This window comes from Papaver somniferum, chromosome 7 (assembly GCF_003573695.1).
Source record: "Papaver somniferum cultivar HN1 chromosome 7, ASM357369v1, whole genome shotgun sequence".
Lineage (NCBI taxonomy): Eukaryota > Viridiplantae > Streptophyta > Magnoliopsida > Ranunculales > Papaveraceae > Papaver > Papaver somniferum.
The window spans coordinates 237,922,924-237,934,716 of record NC_039364.1 but is presented as its reverse complement, the minus strand read 5'-3'; the positions used below and the strand labels follow the sequence as shown (position 1 = coordinate 237,934,716).

Here is an 11,793-nt window from a genome sequence, read left to right as displayed (position 1 = left end):
AAATAAAACTAGGAGATGAGTTTATATAGAGTCAATGGTCACTCTACAAGGTGTCATTTCATCCATTGGTGACTCACCATGTCTAATGGTGACTCTCCATAACACTTGTGCACTAAGTGTCTTATGGTGAAAAGGAATGACCCTTAAACACACCTCCTGGAGTTTAAACTTCCAAAACCAATTTTCACTCGCATAATAATTTTTGACCCAAAATTTCAACAATCCCCCACATGCACGGTCATCTATCTTAAAGACAATTCCTTTTTCCTTGGTATTTCGGTTTCTTAGAAATGCCCGTTTCTTGATGAGATTGAGTTTTGCATATTCTATGATAAAGACTTACAAATCTGGGCATACTTAGCATTCTTATCTATTTCTTTGGACACAATACATGCTTCCTGTTTTGGTTTCGTGAGACAAGCAATTTCATCACTGTTCGCTTTAGAATAACATGTATATATGTTACTGTTGATACATGACACACCCATACCCTGGTTGTGCTCTTCATAAGTATTGCCGACACCCATTAGGATCTTATTAACTGTATTTGTGATGCATGCAAACGTACTCACAGTAGATGGTTGCATATCGCTCCTTGATTGGATGAATCATGGAAAATAGAATGATAGATGACTGTGCATAATTTCTGTTTTACAATTTGAATATTTCATTTTGATGTTTATGCCGGAATTAATAGAGAAGTTTTTGCTTTGTTCTATAGTAACCATTAATCTATGTTTGGGATTAACATGGACATGACCTTTGAGACGAAGTATGAACAGTTGTGTCTTTTCGTTTACTTCAAAACGCCACCCTTTTCGAACCAATTAAAACTGTTTGTGAGTTTCAAAATTGGTGATTTTGAGAAATCGTTTCTCGAAATCGGAAACAGGAACACAATTATTTGTTGGGCCTCTCCTAAAGTTAACGTTGGAGGCTAGATAGAGGTTATCAATATGAATGGAGTTCCGATTGTTTGTTTGGGTGGAAAGGACGAAAGAAGAAGACGGGTAGTGGAAGAAGAAACTACCGAGTGAAACTTCTGTAAGAGGGTTTTGATGAAAGTTTTCAGGCTGGTCCATGATGTCTTGTTGTGATGCAAACTCATCAGGAAATAGATGATTTTCCTGATGTTCCGGCCTGTAATTTTATTCACTCTATATTGTGGTGATGATATATAATGAAGGATGATGCCTTTAATTATATAAAGTTGTAGTGGTGAAATAAATCTCACACGTTATATTTCCTTATAATCGTTAAATTCTGGGTTGTGTTCATTTCGGCCCTGAACGTTCTTGGAATTCTATGAGTGCTCTAGATTAACCTAGCTTTTAAAGTTATCATAGAAGTGGCCCCACTTCTCACTCATATAGGTGATCTCCTAAATGAAAATATCCTGCCATACTTTTCTTAGTTAGTCTAAGCTATAAGAATCATTAAGAGGAAATCTCAACCTCTAACGTGACAGGAAACACTGACTCTTATCGTAGGAATGGGAAAGAGAAAATCTCTTTCAGTGTTATCTGGCGAGTTCGTCACAACTTAGTTTGCCCTTTTGAACCTAGATCATGGGATCTCCAATCGCTTAGGTTGGGTTATCGCTGCAACTTACTCTTTAGTAATGCTATAAGCCCATTCCCCTCGATAATGCAATTATAAGCTCTCTCTGGAATTCGTATCCATTGTCGCGACTCGACACAATTCTCAAACACTATTTCTTTTAGATGCGCGCATTTGAGAGCAATTGCTTTATGGCATTTCGTTGACCTTGTATTTGAAGGAATGTACCAAACACCATTTTAGGCTTCCCATATATTGATGAATTTATCAGTATAACACTCTTATTATATGACCAACCCCACAATCCTGTGGCTTACTGGTTTTAGATACTCATCATATAATTTCAGTTTGTCTAACACTACTTTGCTTTTTCCTTAGCAAAATCGGTGCCAAAATCGAGATCCGATTCTCATAGTCACCCATTTATGAGAAATGTCTCGGAGTCTTTGAACCCCGCATTATGAGTGCATCCCTTTTCAAAGGCTATTAAGACCTTAGTCTACTCCGGCACCCACATTTTATAACTGTGCCCATTATTGAGGAATCTCTGATTGTCAACTTGATTTCACAGTCACACCGGGTCTCATTGGTGGAGTTGGTTTTTGAACCCAATTTGTTGCAAACAAGTCAATCGAACAACTTCGATTTTCATTTACATTTGACTCTCCAAGTCATGATCAATATTTCAATCTTTTGGGCAATTGAAAATTCTGGTTTGATCAAAATGCTATGGAATCCATAGCCCCCACACTTGAAGCGCATTGGCACTTACGAACTATTAAAAATTTTTGATAGTTAGTCAAAACTACACAGCCATAAGGGAAGCATACCCTACTTCCGTATACCCCTGACTTTACGCAGGACTCTCGTACACCAAAGCCCCATTTTCAAGTAAACATGTTTCTTCCGATGATGGGAACCATATTTATCCAAAGCGATTATGGAAAGAATCATATGTACACGGTACACCAGCCATTGTACCCCCTGTGATCAAACTCATAACAGTTAATTAAACTGCCATCAAAACTAATTTCAATCCTTTCTTAAACACACCTCTTGAAATTTAAGAGCGATTTTTTGGGACCGTGGTTTTTTTGGGGACCATGATTTTATTTTGGGTAAAGACATTAGAAGTAAATCTAGGTCACCCCTTATCTAGATATTTATATTAATACCTAAATTACCCTTCTGATTAATTTTGGGTGATGATTAGTTAGTATTAATAATAGTTAGTGTAATGATTAGTGAGATGATTAAGTTAAACATAATTAGTGAGATTAAAAAATCAGATGTTTTTTTTTTTAAAGAAGTAGAATTATTGAGAGAGTAAAGTTAGAGAAGATGAAGAGGAAAACATGAAAAACGATGGATTTTACCAACCACAACCGGAGGAAGGGTATTTGGGTACCCAGGTAGGCTTCAAACTTAGATAATGTTGGTTGAATTGCTCCAAACTTTCAAAAAAAATGAAATTTTGTATGCAGATTTGGGCCAGTTCGGTTACCATATGTCAAGAACATGTAAACGATCACACCTGAAAGTGTAGTTCGGTTACGTTTTCCAAACACGCAGGTTACCGAACTCGCTCGTTAATGGAGGTTTTGGTCGTACAGTGTAATGTTCGGTTACCTAGGATAAGATGGTAGGTAACCGAACTTTGAACTTAACAATTTATTTGGGTACATCTTGTGTGTTCGGTTAGTTCGCAAACTTCAACGCAACCAAGTTCCCAACCGAACTGCAGGTTAAAAGTAACCTAGTGTTAGAAGTTCGGTTGGTTCGCAAACTTCAACATATTTTGCGAATCAACCAAACTGGGTTATATATGCATATATGCAATTAGGCGAACGTTCGGTTATTACGAAATTTATTTCTTGGCGAATTAGGTAGAGTTCGGTTACAAAGTTTCAAAGGTAGAGTTCGGTTACAAAAAAAACTTAACATTTTTGCGAACGAACCGAACTTGTGGACTTCTCATTATTTTCGTAAACTAAAGTTCGGTGATATCCTTATTTTGCGAAGGAACCGAACTTATGGACTTGTGTTGTTCTAATACAAGGAGTTCGGTTAAAAGTATTTTTTTGCGAATCAACCGAACTCTGGGTTCGATTAAGAAAAAATTAATTCTTGATAACCAAACTTTTCTCTGAAATAAAAACCCTCCGTTAAACCTCTCTGCAACTTCCAATTTCAACTCATTTTAATGATTACTTCTCATTTATTCAACCAAAAACGAATGACAAGTAATGGGTTTGTGAGAATATCTTTGTTAATGTTTTAAATTAAGCTATATATATATATATATATATAGTGGTGGTGGTGGTTGGTGGTGGTGGTAATCGGAGGTGGTGGTGGTAATCGGTGGTTGGTGGTGGTGATAATCGGAGATGGTGGTGGTGGTAATCGGCGGTGGTGGGAAGTGGTGGTGGTAATCGGTGGTTGGTGGTGGTGATAATCGGAGGTGGTGGTGGTGGTAATCGGCGATAGTGGGAGGTGGTGGTGGGAGAAGGTGGTGGTTATATATATATATAGGTGGTTATTGGGTTGGTTTTAAATTAAATTAGGTTAAGGATAGGTTAGTCATTTCAATGCTTTAGGACACCCCTTATAACTATAGGGAAGGTGGCCTAATAAAATAATGGTCCCCTCAAAAAACCATGGTCCCTAAAAAATCACTTCCAAAACCAATTTTCACTCACATAATAATTTTTGACCCAAAATTTCAAACAGAAAGCCCATTGCCAAAGCTCATTACATGATATATGTTACAGGCTTCACAACAACAAAATAAATAACTCTGGACACAGTTTTTGAGAGGAAAATTCATAACGGTAGCTACATGGAGACACTGGACATTGGCTTCTCATACAGCCTCTGCGTTGTATTTCAGTTGTCTTTATTGTACCCAGAGGAAACATAGGCGACGATACTAGTAGATTTACTGTACCAGAAGGAAACATACGAGACAAGAATAGTAGTGAAATAAATCGAGTTCTGACCTCCATTTATCACATCTAGCAGCCACGTTACCTAAAACAAGGGAGGTGCTATTCCCACCTAGAGGAAGACTTGTACGGAGACTTGATAACTAATCAGTCACCCCCCAAAATAAATATAATTCCTACCTCTGGACTCTAGTTAGTAATTCTCCCTATCATTCCCGAATGATTCGCGAACATATCCGAACTGATCGAATTCGAATGATATTTCCGAACTATTTGAACTCCGAACCTGGTTCCCGGATTATGTGGACCTCACGAATGATTCACGAATGTATCCGAACTAACCAAGTCCGAATGATATTTTCGAACTAGAACTTCGAACCTAGTTCGCGTCCAACCTCGCTCTCCCATAGGTAATTCTCTGACCAGAGTCTTGTTGATTGGTTTTTGTTTGATTTTGTATATACTTTATATTTAAATACAATTATTCAATTAAAATTTTCTATTACTAGTTGTTTAACCAGTGTTTTATGTGTTAATTTTTGTTTAAAAGTCTATAAACTCGTTTTATAATTCATTTATGCGATTAAATTGTTTTCTTCATGTTAAATAATGACGCTAAAATGTTTTTTTCATCTTATAAATTATGTACAAATGAAATTAGTCTCGTAATAAGGACATAACACTTATCAATTTATCATATATGTAAGCCGAATTTTAAGTGTCGAACTCACAATTATAAAACGAATATGCACGTACGTATGCCGTTCCGAACTAATGCCCGAACAACGAACCGTTGACCAAATTTTTGACCGAATCTGACCTATCCAAATCCGTATAATTCTTCTATGTATGCCGTGCCGAACTACTACCCGTATCCTGAATTGCTAACTAGGATCTGGACATAGTTGACTGGAAAATAGTAGGTAATTTAATAAATATAACCTCACACAAAAAAACTCGCCAGCTCTGAGCTTTTCTGCCTTTTGTTGTCCATCCACCGCTCAAATGCCACTTTAAGCTCAAGTAACTCTTCATGGATCCTGGAGTTTCCAGTAATTACACAAAGTAATAAGCAAAAGTTAAACAAAGTACAAGAATTTGGTTTATTCCATATTTAATGTACTATATATACATTTCATAAGTACTAGCCGCAATCACCTACTAGCTTCTGTAGTATCTTTCTCGACCAGTGGATTATCTTTGGATCTTCTAGTATGAACACCCGCAAGGTCTATGAAAATAGTGTTGCACTCTTGTTGGCCTCTGGCTGATTCAACTCCGACCAACTACACAGATGTCACAGAACCTTAAAATGTCAGACATCGGAGAACTAACATTTTCAAGAAACATTTAGAGATTGATGTGAGATCAAAATATACAATGATGAAGAAAACATCACATCAAGCGAACCGAAAGTAGTAGCAAATAAGGTGAAAGCACGCAATTAAGCTCCAACATGAGTGTTAATACAACACCATCCTACAATGGGAGAATGCGTGATCATGCTATTCATGCGTAAGGAAGAATAATTGTAGTTACAAGAAATCTTACAACCACATCTTAATGAAATATAATAATTATTCAAGTGATCATTTTAAACTTCATATATTCATTCATAAAAATTTTGATATGATTACAAGAATTGAGATAAGTTCTAACGTGGAGAACAAACAATATTTCTCTCTCCTAAATTCCAAGTCTTAACTCTCAAAAAGATCTCTCTTTAATACACAAATTTCTTTCCCTTATATAGGATATGACATAGTGGATGACATCTAATAGATCCCCTATTTTCAGAATCACTGTGCGTTACAATCGCTCGTATATATACATTCAAGCTCGCACACTTTACTCCTTCGCACAGATCATCACACTTTACTCGTGACTATGCTAACATCATTAAATACGTCATCCTAATTATAACGGGTGTGATAATCCTCGCTTAAGACAAATGACCTTTACTTCGCATACATAATGAATGTGCGATATTTCACTCCTACATTTTTCCTCTTCTCGTTTCGTTCTCTTCATAAAGTGAGCGATATGAGAAATCTTCATCCAATAATATCGCACTTGCTTATTTCTTTATATTTTGTTTTACCGACATTCTTCCGTAATTTCCGCATTTTTTTCTGCACGTGTTGATTCTTCTGCTTTTTACCGATACAACCTGTCTCTAACCGGTCATCTCTCTTTTCTATTTATTTGATTTATTTCTGAGAAATAACTTCTTCTTTCTTTTGTTTTCATATCTTTTTTTTCTTCGGGGTTTCTTCTTCTGTTTCATCTATTACTACTGATACAGTTTCTTCTTCTTTGCTTTATCACCATTACTCTCATGGATCCAAATCCCAAATATGTATATTCTATCATAATCATTCTCTTTTTCTTCCGTTGATTATGATTGTTAATCATAATTGTTAATCTTAATCACGATTGTTGATTTTATGATTAATTTATCTCCCTTACTGTTTTCAGGAAAGGTTCTTCTTCGAGCAACCTTAAAGTGATTGTTTCCAACCCTAAATCTTCTTCAGATATTCAGAACAAAGAATCTCTCAAGAGGAAGGCTTCGCACAACAAAGGAGTAAGAAGTATTCTTTTTTTTATCAAAAAATATTGTTGCCTCTATTTCTTATCTACGTTGTTTTCGCAGGATTCCGATTGTGAGATGGGTGGAGGAAAAGGATTGAAACCTAAAAGAGTTCGCAAGCCCACAACTCTCAAATCAAAATTTTCCATTCCTGAATTTAGTGTCACAGAGATCATTCCTCCATCTCCAATTCAAACTAATATTTTTTCTTCTCATGCGAATGTCTCTGTTACTCTTGATGAAATTTTTCCTCCCGAAGAGAAAACTGTTACTAATCAAGGTCTACAGGGTACCTCCACTCCCGCTTCTTCATTTGCCCTAGATGTTATTCAAACTGTTTCAACCTTTGTGAACTCTCCTTTGCCCATTAGCACCGATACCACTCAAAGTAATTTGGATATTCCCAGTTCTGCGAATGTTACTACTTCCTCTCCTTCTATTTCTGTTTCCCCTTCTTCATCTTCCACTTTCTTATTAGAATCCCTTTCACTTGATAAGGAAGCTCTGAACAGTGTAAAGTTTGCTTCTCAAACTTTACTAGATATTATCAACTCTACTCAGTCATCCACTAGTGATCCTCACAAAGTTCACATATGTTCTTTTTTAAGTAAACTTCTATGCGAATTTCCTTCCAATAAAGCTACAAGAGAAGAAATCCATTCTCAAATCGATCCAAGTTTCTATACTGCTTTAGATGTCTTGGTAAGTACCTCTTGCATATGCTCTTTCGATTATAATATTCTTATTATCTGTCCTTACTTTCTTTCTTCCTTAGGAATCTCATCGTCGAATGATTTTGGCTGAAGGACGTTTTAAATATAGTTGTTCTCCATTAGAACTTTCACACAAGAACACCCTTTTAGAAAAGGATGTTAGTAGACTAAAAGGAGAGCTCCAAGTTGCAATTCTTGATTCTGAAAGTCTTCGCAGCCAGAATCAAAAACTCAGAAGCGAGTTGCAGAGAGATTCACCTTTCAATTCCTCGCAGAAGATACTCGTGCGAATAATGAGACATTGCAGATTCAATTAGATCAATTAAATAACCAACATTCATATTCGCTTGACCAGATTAACAATCTAACCCATGAAAATAATCACCTTAATCAGGATATTGAAGTATTAAATACCAATATTTCTCATATGTCTAAATTGTTATATAGTGCTGATTTAAGACATCAATCCTTATCAGAAGAAAACTATACCCTTTCTTTGGAGAAACATTATTTTCTAAAGAAAGAAGAAATGTTTTCGCATCAGTATTTAATTCTCCAGAAAGTAAATGATGATATAGAACAAGCCATTCGTTCCCTAGAATTTCAATACGAAGCATCACTTAAGGAATTAAGTACCCAGAACGATAAAATCATCCAAAGTAAAATAAACCTGACTGTGAAGATGAACCAGCTTCAAGAACAATATGATCAACTGAAGCATTCTCTTGATGACCTTAAGAAAAAGAATAATTCCCTCTCTGCTGATAAAAAGAAGATTCGATCTCGTCTCAATGGTTCCGTTGGTGACGATTTCGATAAAGCTATGGAAAGTATGAAGAATAACACTCTTGCCTTTTCTAAATTCTACAAAGGTAGTCAGCCTGAGTTAACTGCCTTAGATTTCTAAACTTTTTATTTATTTCTTGGTAACTTTTGTTCTCAGATTATGATTCCATATTAACTTTTTGCAGAGTCCGAAAAGTTGAATCAATTCACAATATCTCAGTTGAGATCTGAGCTGGGTAAAGTTCGCAAAGATCGTGCAAACATGGAGATTGCTTATACAAATCTTGAGGTTTCTCTTACTGCTTCTCGAGACCGTGCGTGAAGACGGTTCGCATATCTTCAAAATTTCGCAGAAATCAATGCCAGAAATATTGAGAAAGAAGTTATTCGCAAGGCTCATGTTAATGCTCGGACTTTAGTTAATCAAATCCTTCTGAGAAACTCTCTTCCTCCAGTAACTGTTCCTCCTCTTAATATAAGCGAAGACGAGAAGTATACAGAACCGGGTAGTGACTAAGAATTTGTAAGTGATGATGAGAAAGACCATGAAGATGATATTGATGCTTCTGTATCAGAGGATCAACCTGAGAAGAATAAATCTGGCAATGATGATTCTGTTGTTAAGGCTACTGTTGAAGTTGAGGACCCAAATCCAAGCCACAAGATTGATGATGAAATGCCTTTAACTGAACGCGATGTTTCCTCCAGCAATGCTTAATCTTCGTACTTCTTAATTATGTGAATTTGCTTCTTACATTTTGATACATTTCGAACTTATTTCTTAATCAAGAGAGATAATATATTTTACTTTAACTCCCCTACTTGCCTCTTATTATATTTCTTGTAAGAAACAAGTAAACGAATTTTGTGGATCTTTATTATCCCTGCAAACCAACATTAGTTTACATATATTTTTTCTCATAAGGTCTTATGTTGCCTTCCTAAGTAAAGGTCTTATCTTGCCTTTATTTATCATTTATTTTTGTGCGACAAGATCGCAGGCGGTCGCTACACCTAAATGTAAGAACCCTTTGATCTTGTCTTATCATATCTTGGATTTTTGCCTCTTCAGGATATATTGATGTGACAATGTGATAGGCCTAAATACTCACATGAGTAGCCCCATGAGATTGTCGTCTTTGACACAATTCAGATCCCTAATGGAGGGTGTCGTCCTTATCTTCCCCTTGATTTCCCCTTCAAGGAATCTTACCTCTACCGGATTAAGGTTGGCTCCTCCCATCCGGTAATACAACAACCAGTTGTTTTCGCAGTCTCTTATCCCTCCACCGATATGGCTTATGGTTATGAGACTGCACCCTAAGTGGGGTATCTTCGGACCGACTGCATCATAGTCAGGACTTGTCAAGAATGGAAAAGTAGGCTCCAACGCCCCAGCATTCTTGACTCAACCGTGTACCTCGGCGCCCTGATCGAGTTTCTGCACTCCTTAGGAGAGACTTTCTTACCTTAGTCTCTCAATCTAAGGCAATGAGCTTAGATTGAAAATTTAAGGCACCTCTCCTAGATAGGCTTTTTCGTTTTTTTCACCCCAAATCTCCATGACTCAAGTTCCAGGGTCAATGTAGCCTTCCCTTGAGTCATGCGAACTAGGGTGCACGCCAAAGTTGGATGCCTCTCTTATATATTTTGTTACCTTATATTAAGGTCTTATTATAAGGACTTATATTTGCCTTTTCCTGATTGGAGAACAAAATGAATCTTCAAACTTGTTTATTGATCTGACTGTTACATTCATGTTTGATTTCGCATTGTTTTCCCTGTGCGATTTATATCGCATATCTTTATTGATAATACTTCTTCAAATATTGCCTATTCCAAGGACGATTTAATTTTCGTCCTACATTTCTTCCTTCAGGATCTCCCAACTCATAAGCTCCATTTCCAACTATTCTTTTTATTATATATGGTCCGTCCTACTTCTTTTCTAACTTCCCATCTCCTCCTCTCTGATAAACCGGTATTTCTCGCAACACTAATTCGCCTGGTTGAAATTCTCTTATCTTAACCCGTTTATTGTATTCTCGAGCTAATCTTCTTTGATAATTTTCCATAGGTTGCAAAGCGACTTCTCGGGCTTCTTCCAGATTATCAATTTTTGTTAAAATTAAATCCGCACTTAAATTCTTCTCCCACGCTTCTTTCTTTGTAGTAGGTATAATGACTTTTATTGGTAACACTGCTTCTACCCCATATGTTAAACATAATGGTGACATTCCTGTCGCTTCCCTTCTTGTTATTCTATATGCCCATACTACGTTATGTACTTGTTCGCACCAACCTTTATTATGCCCTTCCAACTTCTTCTTTAGTGTGTCTGCGATTGTTTTGTTGGTCGCTTCTACCTGTCCATTAATCTGCGGATAAAGGGGGGTAGACTTTCCACTTTGAATTTTGAACGCATTGAGTATCACCTCTATATTCTCACCCTCAAATCGTTTTCCATTATCAGATATTAACTGCGCAGGGGTGCCAAATCTGCATATGATATTTTCGAAAATAAACGTGAATATGTCTTTATCACGAATATGTTAAACTGCTTTAACTTCTGCCCATTTTTTGAAATAATTTGTTGCGACAATTAGGTATCTTATTTTCCATGTTCCTGGTATAAACGGACCAACAATGTTAATTCTCCATTTTCCGAATGGCCATGCTTTTGCTGACGTGTTTAGCATTGGTCCCGGTGTGTGTATTTTCTTCCCATGACGTTGACATTCTTCGCAGCGCCTCGATACTTTCTTTGCATCTTCGTGCATGTATGGCTAATAATATCCTTGTATCTTCGTTGTGTATGCGAGTGATCTTCCACCACTATGGTTTCCAGCATCCCCATAATGTAACGCCTTTAAGATGTCCATTCCTTCTTTTCGCGTAAGACATCTAAGCGAAGGTCCGAGAAATGATCTTCTATACAGAATACCATCTCTTAATTCATAATTAGTCGCACGACTTTTTAACTTGTGCGCTTCCAATCTTTTTCTAGGTAACTTTCCCTTGTCTAGATATAAATGAATCTCATTTCTACAATCTTTGTCTTCATTCATTTGTTCTCCTTTCGTATATTCTACTATCATCACATCTGCCTCTGTTTCATCTTTCTTTTGTATATATGGTAGATAAAGTGTTTGTATCTTTATATCTCTTTCTATTGGATCTACTAACATGGAAGGTA

At 36.6% G+C, this 11,793-nt stretch overlaps 1 protein-coding gene across 1 annotated transcript; it reads left to right on the top strand.

Moving 5' to 3' along the window:
- Positions 1–5,961: 5,961 nt before the first annotated feature.
- Positions 5,962–9,315, top strand: LOC113296208. Its single transcript, XM_026544533.1, has 7 exons — positions 5,962–6,020; positions 6,984–7,092; positions 7,162–7,800; positions 7,874–8,095; positions 8,206–8,683; positions 8,783–8,911; positions 9,173–9,315. Exons 1-7 carry the CDS (start codon positions 5,962–5,964, stop codon positions 9,313–9,315), a joined length of 1,779 nt encoding a protein of 592 aa, XP_026400318.1.
- Positions 9,316–11,793: the final 2,478 nt, after the last annotated feature.